This window comes from Nicotiana tabacum, chromosome 6 (genome assembly GCF_000715075.1).
Source record: "Nicotiana tabacum cultivar K326 chromosome 6, ASM71507v2, whole genome shotgun sequence".
In the NCBI taxonomy this organism is placed as follows: Eukaryota; Viridiplantae; Streptophyta; class Magnoliopsida; order Solanales; family Solanaceae; genus Nicotiana; species Nicotiana tabacum.
In genome coordinates, this window is record NC_134085.1 from 195,010,529 (window position 1) to 195,031,675 (window position 21,147).

General features: G+C 38.3%; 2 protein-coding genes and 1 pseudogene across 2 annotated transcripts; 2 read left to right on the top strand and 1 right to left on the bottom strand.

The window, feature by feature from the left end:
• The first annotated feature begins 1,811 nt into the window (after positions 1 to 1,811).
• Positions 1,812 to 19,872, top strand: LOC107769886 (uncharacterized). Its single transcript, XM_075256428.1, has 5 exons — positions 1,812 to 1,953; positions 2,076 to 2,304; positions 18,536 to 18,711; positions 18,987 to 19,278; positions 19,806 to 19,872. Exons 1-5 carry the CDS (start codon positions 1,812 to 1,814, stop codon positions 19,870 to 19,872), a joined length of 906 nt encoding a protein of 301 aa, XP_075112529.1.
• On the top strand, positions 16,867 to 18,298 carry LOC107769878 (calcium-dependent lipid-binding protein-like; annotated as a pseudogene).
• Positions 19,873 to 20,167: 295 nt separating the features above from the next.
• Positions 20,168 to 20,527, bottom strand: LOC107769896 (uncharacterized). Its single transcript, XM_016589157.2, has one exon. It carries the CDS (start codon positions 20,525 to 20,527, stop codon positions 20,168 to 20,170), a length of 360 nt encoding a protein of 119 aa, XP_016444643.2.
• Positions 20,528 to 21,147: the final 620 nt, after the last annotated feature.

Here is a 21,147-nt window from a genome sequence, read left to right on the forward strand (position 1 = left end):
CTCCGGAGTCTGTACACACCCCCAGTGAGCGCAGGTACCTACTGAGTGTGAATGTTGAGTGCGAGTGCCGAGTGCCGAGTGCTGAGTGACTGGGAGGAATGAGTGAATATGAGGAATGAGTGATTGTAAGGCTTGAGTGAATAGGAGGACAGAGTGACTGTTATTCTGAGAAAATATATTTACTTCATTACTGTTGCATCACAGATGTCATATCACTGTTTTGAAAATTATTGAAAGATATTATTTACTGCTCAGTCAAATTTGATATCTGGTTTATTGAGTACGTACTGATGTGACTTAAACTGTTAAATTGAAAGTATGACTACTCTTATTTGAAAGCTATTAAGATAACTCTATTGTATAGCTCATCACTACTTCTCAGTTCCTTATTTATTTCTGTTACTTACTGAGTTGGTGTACTCACGTTACCTCATGTACAGATCTAGACACTTCTGGTCACGGCGGTGGTTGATTGAGGAGTCAGACTTAGGAGAATATTGAGGTAGCTGCATGGCGTTCGCTGACCTTGACTCTTCTTTCCTTTCATGTTGTACTGTTCTATATTTCCAGACAGTGTTTTTATCATTCGGATGTTGTTATCATTTAGATGCTCATGCACTCAGTGACACCGGGTTTTAGGGATGGATTTTTTAGTACTTTTGGAGTTATATTCTATTCTTAAAGGTTTTATTTAATATTAACTGCTTTCTCCTTTATTTAAAAGTTCTACTATGTTGAGATATTGAGTTGAGGCTTGCCTTTTACCACGATAGGCGCCATCAAGACAGGTGAGATTTTGGGTCATGACAGATGCACGACAAGAAAATTGGTATAATATATCACATAACTGAAATCTTAGCAAAATAAAAGTTAAGAAAAATATTTTTTGAAGTGGTATGAAGTTGATGTTTGGTGCAATAATGATCATGTTTAGTTTATTAGTATAAAAAAATTAAATAAAATTAACAGAAGAACAAGAAAAAAAGAAACAACGGTGAAAATAATGCATTTTGTAGTAGCAACAACATAAAAGTTCAAACTTGAGAAAATAATTTAGTCAAAAATAAAAAAGGTTAGCTTGAAAACCCAAAAAAAAAATCCAAAACTAAAACAAAAAGTGGCTTATCGTAATATAAACTGAGGTCAATTATTGTCTTAGATGGGATTGGTTTTGAAGAAATATGTATTAACAGAAGCGCAATATTAGGGCTGAAGATTTTAGTATAATAAATGATAGACAAATAACGAATGAACCTATATATGAGGTGTATAAATAAATTTTATATTTTTTTTTAATGCGTTATTGAATCTATTTTTCATATAATTATTATGCATTTTTAATTGATCAATTCAAATTATTTGTATCACAAATTATATATTTTTATTTTGTGTTTTCATATCATTAAAATGCTATAGCAGTAAAGTTGATATGTTTTTAACTTAAGTAATAAAATTTTAATACGAGAAACTGGTTTAATTAAACACAATGCAAGCAGACAAATAGTTGAGCTTTAAAACTCAATAGTGATAATTTTACATATTGTTACTTTGAGTATAAAATTTATTATGATAATTTCTTTTAATATCAACTGCGCATCACGCGGGTACTACTACTAGTATGTAAAATTTGTAACAGTTTTAAACATTCAAATTCCCATTTGATTTTTAGTTAAGCAGAAAGAAAAGAAAAAGGAAATAAATAGAGTACTCAAAAAAATAAAAACAAAAACAAAAATGAAAAAAAGAGTACCCGGTAGCCTTAAGTCAATTGGCGGCTGAATTTCAGACTTAGGCCTCCAATCAAATGGGGCATGTATTTTCTTGAGATAAAACGCTGCAGAGAACATAAACAGAGCAAAGTTGCAGGGGAGAGAAGACTGATGAACGCCACCACACCTACAAAAATAGCCCAAACTCTCCCTTACTTCACCTCTCTATTTCACCCTTCTCGAGGTGCTCTTTGATATTAACACTCATCGTTAGTCTTCTTCCCCTTTTCTTCTTATAATTATAAATTTTGTTTCCAATTTTGCTTAGACATAACAAAGATTAAACCTTTTGTTTTTTTTCTAAAGGGGTGGAAAATATTGGATTTTTGAACTTGTGGACAAGAAGTAGGAGGGGTTTTAGTATGAAGAAAATAGCTTGGAGTTTGGAGAAAAGTGATGGCAATGTGGAGACTAAGGTAGTTTTTGTGAGTCCTGCAACAGAAGATTATGCCGAAGAGGCAATTGAAGCTATCAAAGCTGGGAAAATTTTAGATGTGCCCACTGATACATTATATGGTTTTGCTTGTGATGCTTGGTATGCCTCTAATTTGATCTTTCCTCTTTAATGACAAGTTACCCACACACACTAGAGAAATGAACTGTCATAGAAATATATAGTTATGTAATATTTTGAGTATACTTTGTACTAATACATTGTTAGTACTCTTGGGTTTTGGTCTATTTTGTATTGGATAAAGGAAATAGAATGGAGAGGAAAGCGTAGGCTTGAATTAATAACTAGGCTTGGACAATAAAACACCAAAATTCTGTTGCAAAGTATTCTAAATTTTCTTGTTGATATTTTTGCCTTTCGATTCAATGTAGTTCTATATTCTGACATTTTAATGGAGTAAAAATATCAGAAATTAGTTAGATACTATATAGTTATGTAATATTTTGAGCATACTTTGTACTAATACACTGTTAGTACTCTTGGGTTTTGGTCTATTTTGTATTGGATAAAGGAAATAGAATGGAGAGGAAAGCATAGGCTTGAATTAATAACTAGGCTTGGACAATAAAACACCAAAATTCTGTTGCAAAGTATTCTAAATTTTCTTGTTGATATTTTTGCCTTTCGATTCAATGTAGTTCTATATTCTGACATTTTAATGGAGTAAAAATATCAGAAATTAGTTGAGAAAATTTGTTTTTTCTTAGATACTAGCAAATAGAAATTAGTTGAGAAACTTACAGGAAAGATTTTGAGATAGGCAAACATGATGTTTTGGTATACTAGTAAGGCATAATTAGTCAACTCTATCTTATTTGAGATTTGCCTTTGTTGGGTTAGCATATTTGTTACTACCCAAAAATAAGGTGAAGCTTCGAGGAAAATCTTTTGGAGGTTTCTTCACAGTGGTATTTAAACTCTCACAACCAATGATAACCTAAATTGAGCATAGGGTGTCAACTTAATGAGGACTTATTCTTTTTTGACAAGAATCAGTGTCCTTTGTTTAGGTACTTGGGGACTTTGGCTTGTGAAAAGAGCACTGTGTGCCTGAAGTGGGAACTAGATAGTGATAAAAGGAATGATATTTGTCACGATCCTAACCCCGAACCCGATCGTGATGGCGCCTCTCGTGAAGACAAGGCCAGCCAATTAAACCTAATTCACTTTTTAAAACAGTTAAACAGTATAAAAGCGGTCTAAACATGATTTAATGACAATAAGTGGTGGAACTACAACCCAACACAGCCCTAACCGGGGTATCACAAGTCACGAGCATCTACTAGTGTATAAATACAACTGAAAGTTTGAAGTGTACAAATATAGACTAATGAAATGAAGAGAAAGAAAAGTAGTGCTGCGAACGCCGGCAGCTACCTTGCTAAACTCCGATAACTCTGCCTCCGATCAACCAAACCCACTACCGGGTGTATAAATACCTGAATCACACAAGGTGCAGGGAGTAAAGTGAGTACTCTAACTCAGTGAGTAATAATCATAACTAAAGTCTAAATGGTAAGAAATCACGTAAAGCATATCGAGATATTGTATAGAAGCATTTCAAAAACCAGTAAGAAAGTAGTGAAGCTGTAAAAATCTCTTAAACATCTTAGCTCAATTTAAACTTCTTTGAAAATGACTTTTTCAACAGTTACGCAAATGAATGCAAAACTGTTAGTGCAGATAAGCACAGAAATCCGCCCCTTGGGAACAAATACCATAGTTTAACGGGTAAATGACAGATAAATATGAAAGATAAACACATAAAGGTTCGCCCCTCGGGCAACAACATGAAACAACAACTCTGCCCCTCGGGCCATATCTCAGAACAATACCAGCCCCTCGGGCAATCACATAGAATGGTACCAGCCCCTCGAGCTATCACATAGAATAATACCAGCCCCTCGGGCAATCACATAGAATAATATCAGCCCATCGGGCTATATCTCACATCATAATGGGTACCTGCACTCACTGGGGGTGTAAAGACTCTGGGGCCCTTACGGCCCAAGCGCAATATCAAGCCACCTCGTGGCATCATAAACAGGCTATCGGCCTCATATCAATATCAAGCCACCTCGTGGTGCACAATCTCATGCCCTTGGCCTCATTATCATAATCAGTATATCACTGCTACGGTGTGCATCTCGACCCAAAAGTATCCTCACAATACAGGCCCTCGACCTTACTCAGTCAAAAATCACATAAGCCACTCGGGCAATAGTAAAACATAATGCTCAGCCCAAAATATTATTTAAAATATCATTTCAAGTGTTAAAGCAGAGTAAACATGGCTGAGTTTTGAAAATAGTGAAAAATAACATGACTGAGTTCAAGTATAAAGTCAAACCAGTGAGGAAATATCAACGAAAATCCCCAAAGGGTTCAAATAGCCAACACTAGGCCCAAATATGGCTTTCAACCCAAATAATGATGATAGCAAATAGTTTTCAATCAAATACACTATAAAATCATCAATCGGGACGGACCAAATCACAATCCTCAATAGTGCATGACCCCACGCTCGTCATCAAGCATGTGTCTCACCTCAATATAGCACAACGATGTGCAATTTGGGGTTTCAAACCCTCATAACATCATTTACAATCATTACTCACCTCGAACCAGCTAAATCTCTAGCCCGTGATGTCTTTTCCCCTCAAATCGGCCTCCACGCGCGTCGAATCTATCCAAAATCAGAACGTGGACGTCAAAATATGCTAAGAAGACAAAGCCCAAGCGAAAACAATCAAAAGATGACATAATTCCCGAAAATACCAAAACCCGAGCCCCGGGCCCACGTCTTGAAATCGGGTAAAATTTACATTTTCAGAATCCTCAAACCCTCACGAGTCTAACCATACCAAAATTATCCAATTCTGGTACAATTTGGTCCTTCAAATCATCATTTTATATTTTTGAAAGATTCCATAAAAAGTTTTCCCAAATTCCATCCCAAGTCACGAATTAAATGATGAATTCAATGATAGATTTAGGTACTCTAGCCAAATCTGAGTTAGAATCACTTACCCCGATGAATTTCTTGAAAAACCTTCGAAAAATCGCCAAAATCTGAGCTCTCTAGGTCAAAATATTAAATAAAACCCAAAACCTCGTATTTATAGAGTACCCTATGGATTTCCACCTCTACGGACCGCACAAAAATGACCGCGGTTCGCACAAAACCAGTGCGGTCCGCACAAAAACGACTGCAGCCGCACAGGTTTTTATCTTCAGTGACAGGCTTTAGTTCTTTGGTCATAACTTTCGCTACAAATGTCCTAATTACGATATCTTTACCTTTCTGGAAACTAGACACAAAGGGCTATAACTTTCGCTTTTGAATCATCTTAAAATTCCTTGTAGATCAAAAGATATGAGCTTCCTAAAAAGGACCAGTGAAATGTTCCCCACCGCGGTCGCACTGCATTTTGTGTGGTCCGCACAGCACCTACTGCGGACGCACTTCATTTTGTGCGGACCGCACTGGTGGGTTACGAGGCCTGCAACCCTTCTGGACCTGCTACAGCTATAATTTTAGGCCTAAAACATCCCGGAATCCCCGAAACTTCAAACCAATTGTACCAACACATCCCATGACATCGTTCAAACTTGTTCAAAACTTCGGAACGCTCACAACCACATCAAATCACCAATTTAACATAGGATTCAAGCCTAAGAACTCCAAGAACTCTTAAATTATGCTTTCAATTAAAAAGTCTACCAAATCTCGTCCGAATGACCTAAAATTTTGCACACACATCCCAAATGACACAACGAAGCTACTGCAACTCTCGGAATTCTATTCTGACCCCTATATCAAAATCTCACCTATCAACCGGAAACCGCCAAAATATCAACTTCGCCAATTCAAGCCTAAATCTTCTCTACAACTCCAAAACCCATTCCGATCGTGCTCCTAAGCCACAAATCACCTAACAGAGCTAACCAAACAATAAAAATTCCAATCTGAGATCAAATACACACAAGTCAAATCTTGGTCAAATCTTTCGAATATTAAGCTTTCAATTGAGACTGTTCTTCCAAATTCATTCTGATTAACCTGAAACCCAACACCAACAATTTGCATAAGTCATAATACACCACACGGGGCAAGTCATGAGCTAAAATGGGTGAAACGGAGCGGTAACTCATGAGACGACTGGCCCGGTCGTCACATCCTCCCCAACTTAAACAAACGTTCGTCCTCAAATGTGCCCAGAGTTGTTCCAGAAGCCAACAAATTGCTGAATAACTTTACTATGCATATACCCGGGGGTGATCCCACGTCACCCTATCTCATATAGGTCCGATAACATAATGCAACTAAAATTTCACAATCCAACCTAGCCCATAAACCTTAGAACCCCATTTCCACCTCTGAAATCATCCACAAGATCAGAATTTCACATCTATATTCAGAATAAGCCCGAACCAGCTGTAATAACCCATACCTGCAACCTCAGGTGCAATTACATGATAAACCACGTAACTCAAACGCTCGTAGTGATAACTTCTATTCACAGCAGCTGCCCACAACAACCGAATACCAGTAGAAAACCTCTTATCAACTAAAGTCTAATTCCAACACTTTTATATACTGCCAACGATAAATGAAACACGCAATAGACCATAACCATTTATCAGATCAATCATTCATGAAGCCACTTCTCCTTTGGCAAATGCCATAGCAAATTTCCAAGCCGAACCTCGATATTATCCTTTCAACATGCTGAAATCGAATTTGTTTGTATTCATTAATGATCCCAACGATCTCCTCTAATCCAACACACCACTCTGGTGACATGACACATCAATATAGGCCTAAGCCACAACTTGCATAATACGTGCACCAATAAGCAACGGTCTGAACATACTCAAATCATGAAAATGACTCAAATGAAAGAGTTGTACCTCAAGCTCACCAGTACCACCACAACACAAAGCTAAGAACCCGTCTGACATTATAGGAACAGAACACATGAATCTAACCTGCAAGGTCATACCTCCACATATATTCGCTGCAATGCGTGACCTTATCCAAACACTGTTCCACATGGAACACCTCAAGTCACTCTGCTCGAAATTGACGACCAGCGCAATTGATGTATAGAATCAAAGTAAATCATCATAACCACGGTAAAGAAAGTACATAACACCGCACAACCTGAAAGGGCATAACAGATGCGCCATCCGCCAAGCAATATCCAATACTCCTCCCGCTCGAATCCTGCTGAGAGACCCAATAACATCGCACCACATGTGCTGATAACCAACAAATCCTAATGCCTCGCAGCACAGAAAGGTAACTCATAGGCCTACCCGAATTACTAATAAGCTCAATAACCGACGAAACAACACCTCTCTTAATAATACAATTCGGAGCCAACCAAGCCAACTCAAGTTAGAACACGCATCCACATTGTCCTGCCAACGAACTCCTTATCAAGGTGAAGCTGCTCCTTCTACCCCTTTAACTATGTCGGTGCCATACGATATGGTGCCCGGTATCAAATCAATACAGAAATCAACAACCCTGCCCGGCGACATGCCCGACCACAAGAAACGCATCCGAAAAGTCCCTCACCACCGGAACTGAATCAATGGTAGAAGCCTCTACATTGACATCCATCACGAAAGCCCAAATAAGAAAGACAATCCTTCCCAGCCATCTGTTGGGTCTTCGAAATATAAAACCACTCCACAAGGGCATAATCCTACAGAACTCGCCACTCAATCTGTGGCATTTTCAGCATAGCCAACAGTGACGCCTTAGCGCAATAGTCCAGAATGACACAACACGGAGACAACCAGTCTGAACCCAATATCCCATCCAAAATCTAACATGCCAAGCACAAAATATCTGCTCGGGTCTCCAAACCCCGATAGTCACTAAACAGTGCCGATACACACGACTCACAACCACAACATAGCCTGAATGTGAGAACTTCCATGTCTCCAAATCCATATGGCACATGAATCAACATACTTGATCCCAATTTCGCCGTCTGTACATACCGCACCTCAAATACCCAATCATTCTATGAAAGATACTCTAAAATTCCCCTGTGTCACCAAGCAAACTTGAATATCAGTAGTCGATCTAACAAGAAAGCGCCGTAATTCTACCGAAGTACCATCAACTTAATCACATTGCCTTTTCTGAAACATATACCCTCGTCAAATCACTCCCATTTAGCAATACCATTTCCTTAATCATCTGGAGATCATCCTCATAATCATCCGAAGCTCATTTCTCTAATCATCTGAAACTGCCCTTGTTGCCTAAGAATTTTATGACTTTCCGTTCAAAACTGAATTGTAACCTTACACACGCAAATCTCAATCCTCCACAACATACAGCATATACCATACTATCCTAGGATAACATGAGAACTTCATCTCTCTTCCGAGCCACAAACATCTACGTACTCCACTAGTCAAGAACTTTCCATTGATCCCATCTAGAAGGAAATCACTATGCATCCCATGCTCATCATGCCCATAGAAAATTTACATCTCCAACCGAGGTAGAAACCATCAAGAACTCTCTGAGTTCCCCTTGCACAAACCAGACCTGCGAGGACTGAATCCTTCTAACTCGACCAATCTACGCAAGCCATCAAAACCTAAGAGCATTACCGCGAAATACCTATAGGAATTCATTACCCCGTACACACCCAAGGAATTATTCATATCCTTACCATACTGATCCAGCCTACTACCCAGCTATCTCATCTATCCGAGTTTCCTTCTGATTTACCTTCAACTTGATATCCCCTCTTGTTGTAGCACCACAATTCCTCAACCCAGACTTACCACACAATACCCAAGCATAAAACCACACTGTCTAAAGCTCATAAGCCGCTGAGTACTCTCTTAAATGTTTCCAAAAGCACCATGCTCAAAATACCTACCCCGAAGGGACTTCATGCGAATATAGAACCATTACCTTCCTAATACTGATATATAGAATCCTATAGTTAATGTAGAAAGTACTACAAGTCTTGACATCTTCCAAATGAAAACTCAGTTCCTAACCATGTATACAACTTTAAAATACCCAATTGTTACATGTAGAATCTTGAACACATTAGAACCATTCTCGAGAGTCATTCACTCTATTCAAACTGTAATTAGTTTGATCAAATGAATGGAACAACCCGTGCCTCATTGGCACTCTGACACCGCAGAATGTAACCTCATCCCAATACAACCAAGCAACTTCCTGCTCTATGCACCGAGCATTCCTGCCAATAACAACTCAAGACATCCTGTGATTCTCGCACACCTATGAAGCATAATATAATCTTCATCAAAAAATTTCTTTACCCGAGCCATCATCGGTCTCAACCTTTGTAGGCCATAACTGATTCACCCGAACGTCTGAAACCAGAACCAATATAGCACATAACCGTGCAATCGCTTAATCAATAGCAGACTCCCCCACTTGGCTCGGAGCCGTAGACCAAAACACACACACAATTAACTCATAACGCATATACTCTATTGTTGCCACAATACCATAGTGAGATTAAACTCAAACCTTCATAAGCTCATGAAACACAGACCATCTGGTACCTTGAATCTTCTGCAAATCTCGCATTCATCCTTGCAAAAGTCAAGCCCACTCTCTTAAGCGACTCAAAATTCAAATTTCAACACTTATATTTCAATTGTAAATGAGACCTTCTAAAAGACACATAAGGATCACACAACCTCGGAACACTTCGCAGAAGATAACCCACCTACCTTGACTTCAACTAACATTTCTGTATACCTTCTACCGTCACAAATATTACGCAGTCACTTAGCCTTCCTGAGTCTGAACTCATACTGCAACATGAAATTTACTTCACTCCCAACTAGGACATATGAAAAGACTTTTCGCACACCCATAACTCAGGGCTATACCTCAAATCAAGATGAAAATCAAGCACCTAATAGTCCTTCTGTCCTCCAGCAGACCCTCCTTGTTGCTTCCAATTCATAAGAATACATCTCACAGTCACAACATACTCATCACATAGCCATGCAGTAGTCACTTCTACTAATAGGGACACTACCGAACATACTAGTGCGAACACACTTTCTCACACAATCATCACCTCGGTGCTCAAGCTATAGGCAAAGATCTGGCCTCAAGTCCTCCAAACTGGCCCAATATCAACTCACATAGATCACATTTCACCCCTCGATCGGGGAATCACAAGCCATCGATGCACAGCTTATATTGAGCGCTCATGCGCGCACATGAAAGCGTGGAAGGAATTTAAAGAGTTACATTTCAAGCTGAATCAAAGGACGCACGATTAGAATTCAAGAATATGAAGTTTTCCTAAAGGTTCTACAGCCTCTCGAGGATAAATACAGACGTCTCCGTACTGATCCACAAGACTCTACTAAATATGCTCATGACTCGTGAGACCTATGTAACCTAGGCTCTAATACCAACTTGTCACGATCCTAACCCCGAACGCGGTTGTGATGGCGCCTCTCGTGAAGACAAGGCCAGCCAATTAAACCCAATTAACTTTTTAAAACAGTTAAACAGTATAAAAGCAGTCTAAACATGATTTAATGATAATAAATGGAGAAAATACAACCCGACACAACCCTAACCGGGGTGTCACAAGTCACGAGCATATACTAGGGTATAAATACAACTAAAAGTCTGAAGTGTACAAATATAGACTAATGAAATGAAGAGAGAGAAAAGCAGTGCTGCGAACGCCGGCAGCTACCTTGCTATACTCCGATGACTCTGCCTCTGATCAACCAAAACCCACTACCGGGTGTATAAATACCTGAATCTGCACACAAGGTGCAGGGAGTAAAGTGAGTACTCCAACTCAGTGAGTATTAATCATAACTAAAGCCTGAATGGTAAGAAATCATGTAAACCATATCGAGATGTTGTATAAAAGCAGTTCAAAAACTAGTAAGAAAGCAGTGAAGCTGTAAAAGTCTCTTAAACATCTTAGCTCAGTTTAAAATTTTTTGAAAATGACTTTTTCAATAGTTACGCAAATGAATGCAAAATAGTTAGTGTAGATAAGCACAAAAATCCGCCCCTCGGGAACAAATACCATAGTTTAACAGGTAAATGACAGGTAAATATGAAAGATAAACACATAAAGGTTCGCCCCTCAGGCAACAACATGAAACTACAACTCCGCCCCTCGGGCCATATCTCAGAACAATACCAGCCCCTCGGGCAATCACAGAGAACGGTACCAGCCCCTCGAGCGATCACATAGAATAATACCAGCCCCTCGGGCAATCATATAGAATAATATCAGCTCCTCGGGCTATATCTCACATCACAGTGGGTACCCGCACTCACTAGGGGTGTACAGACTCCGGGAGGGGCCCCTTACGGCCCAAGCACAATATCAAGTCACCTCGTGACATCATAAACAGGCTCTCGGCCTCATATCAATATCAAGCCACCTCGTGGCGCACAATCTCAGGCCCTTGGCCTCATTATCATAATCAGTATATCACTGCTATGGCATGCAGCCCGACCAAAAAGTATCCTCACAATACAGGCCCTCAGCCTTACTCAATCAAAAATTACATAAGCTACTTGGGCAATAGTAAAACATAATGCTCAGCCCCAAATATTATTTAAAATATCATTTCAAGTGTTAAAGCAGAGTAAACATGGCTGAGTTTTGAAAATAGTGGAAAATAACATGACTGAGTTCAAGTATAAAGTTAAAATAGTGAGGAAATATCAACAAAAATCCCCGAAGTGTTCAAATAGCTGGCACTAGGCCCAAATGTAGCTTTCAGCCCAAATATTGATGATAGCAAATAGTTTTCAATCAAATACGCGGTAAAATCATCAATCAGGACGGACCAAGTCACAATCCCCAATAGTACACGACCCCACGCTCGTCATTAAGCGTGTGCCTCACCTCAATATAGCATAACTATGTGCAATCCGGGGTTCCAAACCCTCAGAACATCATTTACAATCATTACTCACCTCGAACCGGCTAAATGTCTAGCCCGTGATGCCTTTTCCCCTCAAATCGGCCTCCACGGACGTCGAATCTATCCAAAATCAGAACGTGGACGTCAAAGTATACTAAGGGGACAAAGCCCAAGCAAAAACAATCAAAAGATGACATAATTCCCGAAATTACCAAAACTCGGGCCCACATCTCGAAATTGGGTAAAATTTACATTTTCCGTATCCTCATACCCTCACGAGTCTAACCATACCAAAATTATCCAATTCCGGTACCATTTGGTCCTTCAAATCATCATTTTATATTTTTGGAAGATTCCACAAATTTTCTTCCCAAATTCCATCCCAAGTCACGAATTAAATGATAAATTCAATGATAGATTCAGGTACTCTAGCCAAATATGAGTTAGAATCACTTATCTCGATGAATTTCTTGAAAAACCTTCGAACAATCGCCAAATTTCCGAGCTCTCTAGGTCAAAATATTAAATAAAACCCAAAACCTCGTATTTATAGAGTACCCCACGGATTTCCACCTCTGCGGACTGCACTAAAACGACTGCGGTCCACACAAAGCCAGTGTGGTCCGCAAAAAATGATTGTGGCTGCACAGGTTTTTATCTGCAGTGATAGGATTTAGTATTTTGGCCATAACTTTCGCTACAGATTTTCTTGAAACTAGACACGAAGGGCTACAACTTCGTTTTTGAATCATATCAAAATTACTTGTAGATCAAAAGATATGAGCTTCTGAAGTAGGACCAGTGAAATGTTCTCCACCGCGGCCGCACTGCATTTTGTGCGGTCCGCATAGCACCAACCGCGGACGCACTTCATTTTGTGTGGACCGCGCTGGTGGGCTCCGAGGCCTGCAACCCTTCTGGACCTGCTACAGCTATGATTTTAGGCCTAAAACATCCCGGACCCCCCGGAACTTCAAACCAATTGTACCAACACATCCCATGACATCGTTCAAACTTTTTCAAAACTTCGAAATGCTCACAACCACATCAAATCACCAATTTAACATAGGATTCAAGCCTAAGAACTCCAAGAACTCTTAAATTATGCTTTCAATAAAAAATTCTTTCAAATCTCGTCTGAATGACCTGAAATTTTGCGCACACATCCCAAATGACACAACGAAGCTACTGCAACTCTCAAAATTCCATTTTTGACCCCTATATCAAAATATCGCCTATCAACCGGAAATCGCCAAAATATCAACTTTGCCAATTCAAGCCTAAATCTTTTCTATAACTAACCAAACCATAAAAATTCCAATCTGAGATCAAATACACACAAGTCAAATCTTGGTCAAACATTTCGAATATTAAGCTTTCAACTGAGACTGTTCTTCCAAACTCATTCTGATTAACCTGAAACCCAACACCAACGATTTACATAAGTTATAATACACCACACGTGTTACGACCCATTTTCTAAACAAGCCGAGACCGGCACTCGATCACTAAACCTGATCGAGCGAACCATCTCTGCTTATTCAATGTATTATAGCTCCACACTTTAGATGCAACAAAGCAATACTCTAACCAAATACTCTTGATTAATTCAAATATTTAAATAAATCAACTCCAAAACTTTATTCATAGTAACTACTGAATTATTGCTAAGTTATTATAAAATAACATATGAATCTCAACCCAATGACTATGTCTATGAAGCATCTACCGATAAACTGACGCACTGCTCAGGACATGAGATTTCCTGGCCAGTTCTCTAAATAAATAAAGAAATAGCTAAATGAAAATGACTCTAAGAATACTCCACGAACAAAAGCGGAGCTCACCAATATCACTGGAAGGGAAGGAAGTCCTAACTCGTAGCCTGCTCGCCTGCAAATCCGGTTCCTACGTTGTACCGCAGACCAACGTAGGTTCCCAAAAGTGAACGTCAGTACCATCCACTGTACTCAGTGAGTTTCAACAACAGGGGGAGAAACTTTAATAACATATACATTGCGAGCAAAGGTTCTAAATGCATGTAAACATAAAGCTTATAAGAATAATTCTAAAATAATTGCATAATAGCAATTTATGAATATTCTAAAAGAAATTCTTTTCTTTTTTCTTTATTTAAAAAAAAATACTTTACTTTATACTTTGGGAGTTCCAACTATCCTGACTTAATTCTGTCTCAGTCACCATGTGATCGGCACGGGTTCGATCCCAACCTGATCGAATAGGCCCAATCCACGAGGTGCCACTCGCTTCATGGTTCTCAGCACTCATGTCTCATACCTTAGCGTGGCTAAGTAAATTCTCAGCAACGAGACCCTCGGCTCGTGTGCTCCCTACTTTGGCACAAGTAGTTTCAGGAAGTCAACGCCTTGGTCAGGACCTTAGGCCTGGACGATGACCCCTTCTCAGAATAAAGGATACTCCCAATAATCTTTTCTTTCTAAAATTTCTTCCTGTGACTTTTCAAGTCTAAATCTTTTATACATACTCATAGAGTTATCCTTAAATGTAAGCCATTACATATAAATTACAATAGAAGTATTTGAAGTGTACGAAATATTGAAAACCTTTAAAAGATATCAAAAATTGTTCAATTTATTAAGAAGCCGACATGTATGCATCAATATTCAACACGACTTAAAGTTCCCTACCATCGCACTTCTTGTCACAGTGCTATTCTGAGTTATTTGCCATATGCAAAATCTGACTTGAAATCCAATTTCTATGACCAAAGTAATGTTACAGGTTTTATTAAATGATCTTGAGAATAATAAAAAGAATAACACACTTATGAAATATTCAACTTGCCTTAGTATACAGATAAAGTCATTACTAATGTCTTAGTCCAATTAATACCACAAGCGTTATTAATATTCATCAAACACCTTGTGTGCATGCTTTTGTGAGTTAAATCACCTTAATAAAGGGTTATATCAACTCACCTCAAAACTTCTCAAGCCAATACGTAGGCCCAAGTCCAATTGACACCAGTCAAACAATCGATTCTACGACAACCGGTGTATTATAATCAATTTAAAGTACTACACCTAAATATGAAATTTATTGTTGATATAGAGGAAGAATGGAATTAACTATTCTATTCTTACTACTGTAGAGTAATTGACAACGGGAATTTTATATACCTGAGTTCGAGAATTAGTGATTTGTAAAGAACCCTAGGATTTCTGTTGCCTGCGTGATAGGAAGCCTCTGTTGAGCGAACTGTTCTGTTTTTTTTTTGTTTAAGGCAAAAGCCTTTCGTCCCTTTTGGGTGAATGACAGAACGTGGGTATTCTGTTTTTATTAAGGCTTAGAGCCTTTGTTTTCCATTAGCCCTTTTATGGGCTTTTAGGCCTTTTTTTTTAACTTAACTAATAATTAATGATACTCACTTTTAATAATTAATAATATTAAAATTATTAATATTTTCATAATTGATAAAGGGTTATATCAACTCACCTCAAAACTTCTCAAGCCAATACGTAGGCCCCAGTCCAATTGACACCAGTCAAACAATCGATTCTACAACAACCGGTGTATTATAATCAATTTAAAGTACTACACCTAAATATGAAATTTATTGTTGATATAGAGGAAGAAGGGAATTAACTATTCTATTCTTACTACTGTAGAGTAATTGACAACAGGAATTTTATATACCTGAGTTCGAGAATTAGTGATTTGTAAAGAACCCTAGGATTTCTGTTGCCTGCGTAATAGGAAGCCTCTGTTGAGCGAACTGTTCTGTTTTTTTTTCTGTTTAAGGCAAAAGCCTTTCGTCCCTTTTGGGTGAATGACAGAACGTGGGTATTCTGTTTTTATTAAGGCTCAGAGCCTTTGTTTTCCATTAGCCTTTTTTTTAACTTAACTAATAATTAATGATACTCACTTTTAATAATTAATAATATTAAAATTATTAATATTTTCATAATTGTATATCCAGTTATATATATATATATATATATATATATAATATTTTCATAATTGTATATCCAGTTATATATATATATAGGCAAGGTAAAAATAATAAAAATGGTAATAATTTATTTCTATACTTAGCGTGTCTCGAAACTTTTAAAAAAATTGAGAAATGTTACATATGCTTTAAATCCGAACTTCCTTCCTCAAGCATTAACCACCTGCAATCCATTTGAATTCTTGGTTTTCGGCCGATTTTTCTTGATCTGCAGTTGTTCTTTAAGGATTGCATTCCCTGTTCCACACCATGTGAAGAAAGATAATTTCTCCTATTCTGTATCTCCTTCCACCTGTCTCCCTGGAAATGATAAAATCTAACTCAAAGAAAGAAGTAATAGATTAGACCTTAAGAACCATATCATTCCTAGGATAGTGCAATAACATATTGACTGAACAGGACGTTTCAAACATTCTTGTTGGAGAAAAACAAACAGTAGGTAAACTTCATAAAAAACAAAAAACAAACAGTAGGTAGTAATTCTTAACCGTCCAAGCCTCATTCATTTCATTGTACAATGAAATAAGTAAGATATCTTTTCTTTTTTAGCCTCAAAGTATTGTGGAGGAAAGGAATGCCAAGAAACACCATTTGGTGGAGAACCTGTGTTGGAGAAGCAAGAAGCTTCAGTATTTATACCTAGTTATTATTTTGGGAACAAAGAGTGGATTGGGTTGAAATAGAATGGGGTTGATTTCCGCATACTGATGGGGATAATCTTCGAAATCAGTTTAATAACAGCTTGGCCAGATTTGAGGTACAGGAACTACAAGCCAATCAGTAAGGCAGCTGATATGAAACTAATGGGCTCCCTCCACAGGGATAATCTAAAGAAAATATGTGGCTGTAACTTTCTTGAATGGATGTCATTCCCAGTTTATGAACAGGTCAAATTGATGAACAAACAATTCGAGCAAATGTGGCCATTTATTGCCGAAGCAGTAGAGGCTATTGTAAGAGATTTGCTGAACCTTTTTTTAGAAGATTATTGACCTCCTGGAATTATTTCATTAAAGTTCAACAAATTACCATTGGGAACTTTTGCACCTAAAATAGAAGGTATTCATGTTTTCAGAGCCTTAAACAAGGTCAAAGCACTATCGATATTGACCTCTGATAGGATACCTCACAGCCTAGTGGTCAATGAAGTGGGTGCAAACCTTGGAAACCAAAGTTCAAATCTTATCAGAGACAACAAACACTAGGTGATTTCTTCCTATCTGTCTAAGTCTTGGTAGGCAGAGTTACTTGGCATTTACGCGTCTCGGACTATCCGAAAATGTCGTTGGATGTGTGTCGGATCCTCCAAAAGTAGTATCGACACGGGTGAAATAACATTTTGGAGAGTCCACACAACATAGATGCTATTGATAGTTATAGGTGTCCAGTGGAATGGTCAACGTGTGCCAAGCTGGGACACCTTCTGTTATCCAGAAAAAGGACATTGACCTCTGATGGGGTGGTGATCTCAATATTGTCTTAAGTATTGAAGCTGCAATGGCTGCTTCTGTACCCACTCAGTTGAAATATCTTCAATCTTACTGTTATTTGTGTCATATTCCAACTAGCTGGGAAATTCCTTGCTTCTCTGTTGTTATTGTAGATTTACTTTCTAAGCCAAAGTCTAAAATTGATTATACTTTGAGGGCTGTTGGTGGAAGTTTAACAGCTCTTCTTGGACTTTCAGATATGATTGATGACACTGTAAATACACTAGTGACCAGTGATAGATATGCTAGAATGGCCCCACCAAAATTATTGTTCCAATGGGCGGCATGCCTATAGATACTAGCGATTTGAAACTTAAGCCACAGGGAAGCATATAGAAACTGTAGTAAAGGCTAATGGCTTAAAGAATCATGAAATGTTAGGAAAATCTGATAAATATGTGGTTATATTCATTCGTCCACTTTTCAAGGTTAATACCAAAATTATTGAGAAGAACCTAAATCCCATTTAGGATCAACTTTTAATTACAAAAGACAAAGAGACTCAATCTCCCATCTTGGAGGTCTTCATAACGACATTGGGCAAGACCAGCGAATGGGTGTCATAAAGTTGCCTCTGAATGAGCTAGTAGCTGAGACTACTAAGGAAATTGAAATAAGATTACTGCCAAAACTTGCATGTGCTGATTAGTTCTGTGAATTAGAAAGTAATCTTTTGAATCTAGGTTGTTAGAAGATAATATACTTCTCATTGGAAAATTTATTGGGGCTCCAGGTTGATTTAACTTTCAGAAAAAAGAAACATTCTTGTTGTTCGTTGTTCATTCATTTGACCTAGCAATCAAGGAGACAATTTAATTTGTTGTTTATTTCTCTAAGTCGTATTTATGGAAACTCTGGTTTAATTTTATATGGTGCATTGATTTAATTCTGCAGAGGTAGTGAATAGTATTTATGAGATCAAAGGACGTAAGCATACAAGTCCTCTGGCTATTTGTGTTGGTGATGTTTATGATATACAACGTTACGCTGTAACAGATCATCTACCTCATGGCTTGCTAGACTGCCTGCTTCCTAGACCTGTAATTGTGGTCTTAAGGCGATGTTAGTAGCTTATTGTATGTTATGTCCAACAAATATGGCAGGAATGGGTATCCTTATTCAAGATCTGTTCAAATCTTAAGGTTAAATATCCCAAGTTAGTACAACGACATTTTTACACAATAATTGTATGTAACTTCTCAAGTAAGACACTTGAATAAGGACCAAGAAGAGCCACTTACCTAGGCAAATACTGGCCCGTGTTCAGTAGTTTTAGAAGCTTTTATCTTTCTCTTATAAATCTTCTGTGCTAGAGGCTGAATTCATATATTTTGCAGGTGACTCAAACATCCTTGAGAAGTCATTAAACCCTGGATTAGAGACCATAGGGGTTCAAGTGCCTGACTATAAGTTCATCAGGGCAGTTGCCCGTGGTTCTAGAAGTTCCCTTGAAATTACTAGTGCAAACCTCAGCGGACAACCGAGTAGCATAAACATCAAAGATTTTGAGAACCTTTGGGATCATTGTGCATATATCTATGATGGAGGAATTCTTCCAGCTGGGCGAGCAGGATCAATAGTGGTGGATCTTACCAAATTGGGAAAGTACAAGATTCTAAGTCCTGGGAGGTAAGCTTCCAATAACTATGGTGGGAAATATTATCGAGTTGAACTGATCATAACCTTTTGAGAATGCTTCAAAAGAGTTCACTTCTTAAATTAATACCAGAAAATACTCGAGTAAGAAGATGCATAATAATTTTTATATTGTTTACTAAATCAATCATGCTCAATTCCATTACTCCAATAAATATAATAAGCTTAAGAATTAAGATATACAATTTGTCTCATGCCTTGATCGTATTAATGGTATGCTACTTGCAAACCGTTTCTTGTTTGAGGGACAAAAGTTTCTTTTGTACTGTTCAAGTACAGAGTCTTCATGTGGAATATATGTCATTTTTGGAGTTTTTGCCTTCAAGATTTCTATCTGGTGCAATCCTCTAGATAATGTCTATGACTTGATCATGTATGTATTCTCTGTGTATAATTATGTCTCGTTGTCGAAACTTCTCTTGGTGTTTGACTGTTTGAACTAGAAAGTCGTCATAAGATTGTTTTGTTTAAATTTGATGAACCACTAACTTTGTGAACAGTGCCAAAGAAGAGACGGTTGCTATCCTTGAAAGACTCTCCCTACTGGAAGATGGGACTGGAGATTAGCAAGTTGTTGTTAAGTTGAATCTGTTCAGCAGAAGAGGGCTTTATATATATAGATATTATTTGAAAACATCTTAAACAACACAAAAGTGCACAAACACACTCCTATAATGGAATACATGTACATCTGCAACCAAGAGCAAGTTATGTATATAGTAGAAACTACCGCCTATGGTGCGCAAGCACCTTGCACGAGATATATGCCTCTCATGATGGGTAATGACATAAAAGATGTAGCACTCTGTAGTCTATCCATGAACTGAGCAAGGAAATGTACACCATCAAGTAACAAACAATGTCACATTTTGCAAAACCAGAATGAGTAGTGCTCTTCTTTGCGGTGCGCACTAACTAGACCCCCACAGTGTAAGAAGACAAAGTTGGTTCCATCAGAGAATGCATCAAGCATTATCTGTTTTGTGCCAGTTTCAGCTAATATTGAATTTCCATCAACATCTACTTCAATTGGTTTATCCACTGTATTATGTTCAGAAGGCTGGGATACGGGAGGCATGGCCTCAGCAATGGCACACTCAGCAAATAAAGAAGCCAGCTCATCTGCAGCCACACTTGCCTGTACTTTATTTTTGTACAACTCCTGGGCACGATTAAGGGCTTGAAATACAACTTGCTCACCGCCTTTGGTTCTCATGGCCATCACCACCGCTTGGAGAGCCTAAGAAGGCTTGCCTTGATCGATTCGCTGGCGAACAGTAGTAAGCATGCCTCTAACGACTTTGTGTTAGCCCAAACTGGAATGCAGTTGTGACGGTGGAGGTTGCGGTTGCGCCAACGTGGACTCCGCCTTCATCATGTCAGTGTCCGTACTGTCCATGGCATTTCAATTGCAATTTGCGATCTGTACTTTCGTCGCTAAAGAATACTTTATTTCTGACTCTTATTGTACTGAAAGGTTAGTATTTGATTGGAGGTATTAGTAAAAAAATGAAGATAAGAGAAATGGCAAAGAGACAAGTAGAAGCTTCTAGAAATTTCTGGAATATTTGCCCCTTCCCACCCCCAACACTCAGGCGAAGAGGACTTGTGCCTGAGTTTTAAGCATTGCCTCCTAAAAACATGATGTGGTTCTGCTTGTTGTCTTCAGAAAGCTTTTTTGCTTCCATTTGAAGTACAAATCACTTGGGAAACATTGAGGAGCACTATTTGTTCACGTGTAACCTTTTTGTGTGTGTGTGTGTGAGAGAGAGAGAGAGAGATCACATACTAAACAGGATCCAAAGTGCGTCTACTGCTCTCCATTTGGTAGTATCTGAGAGC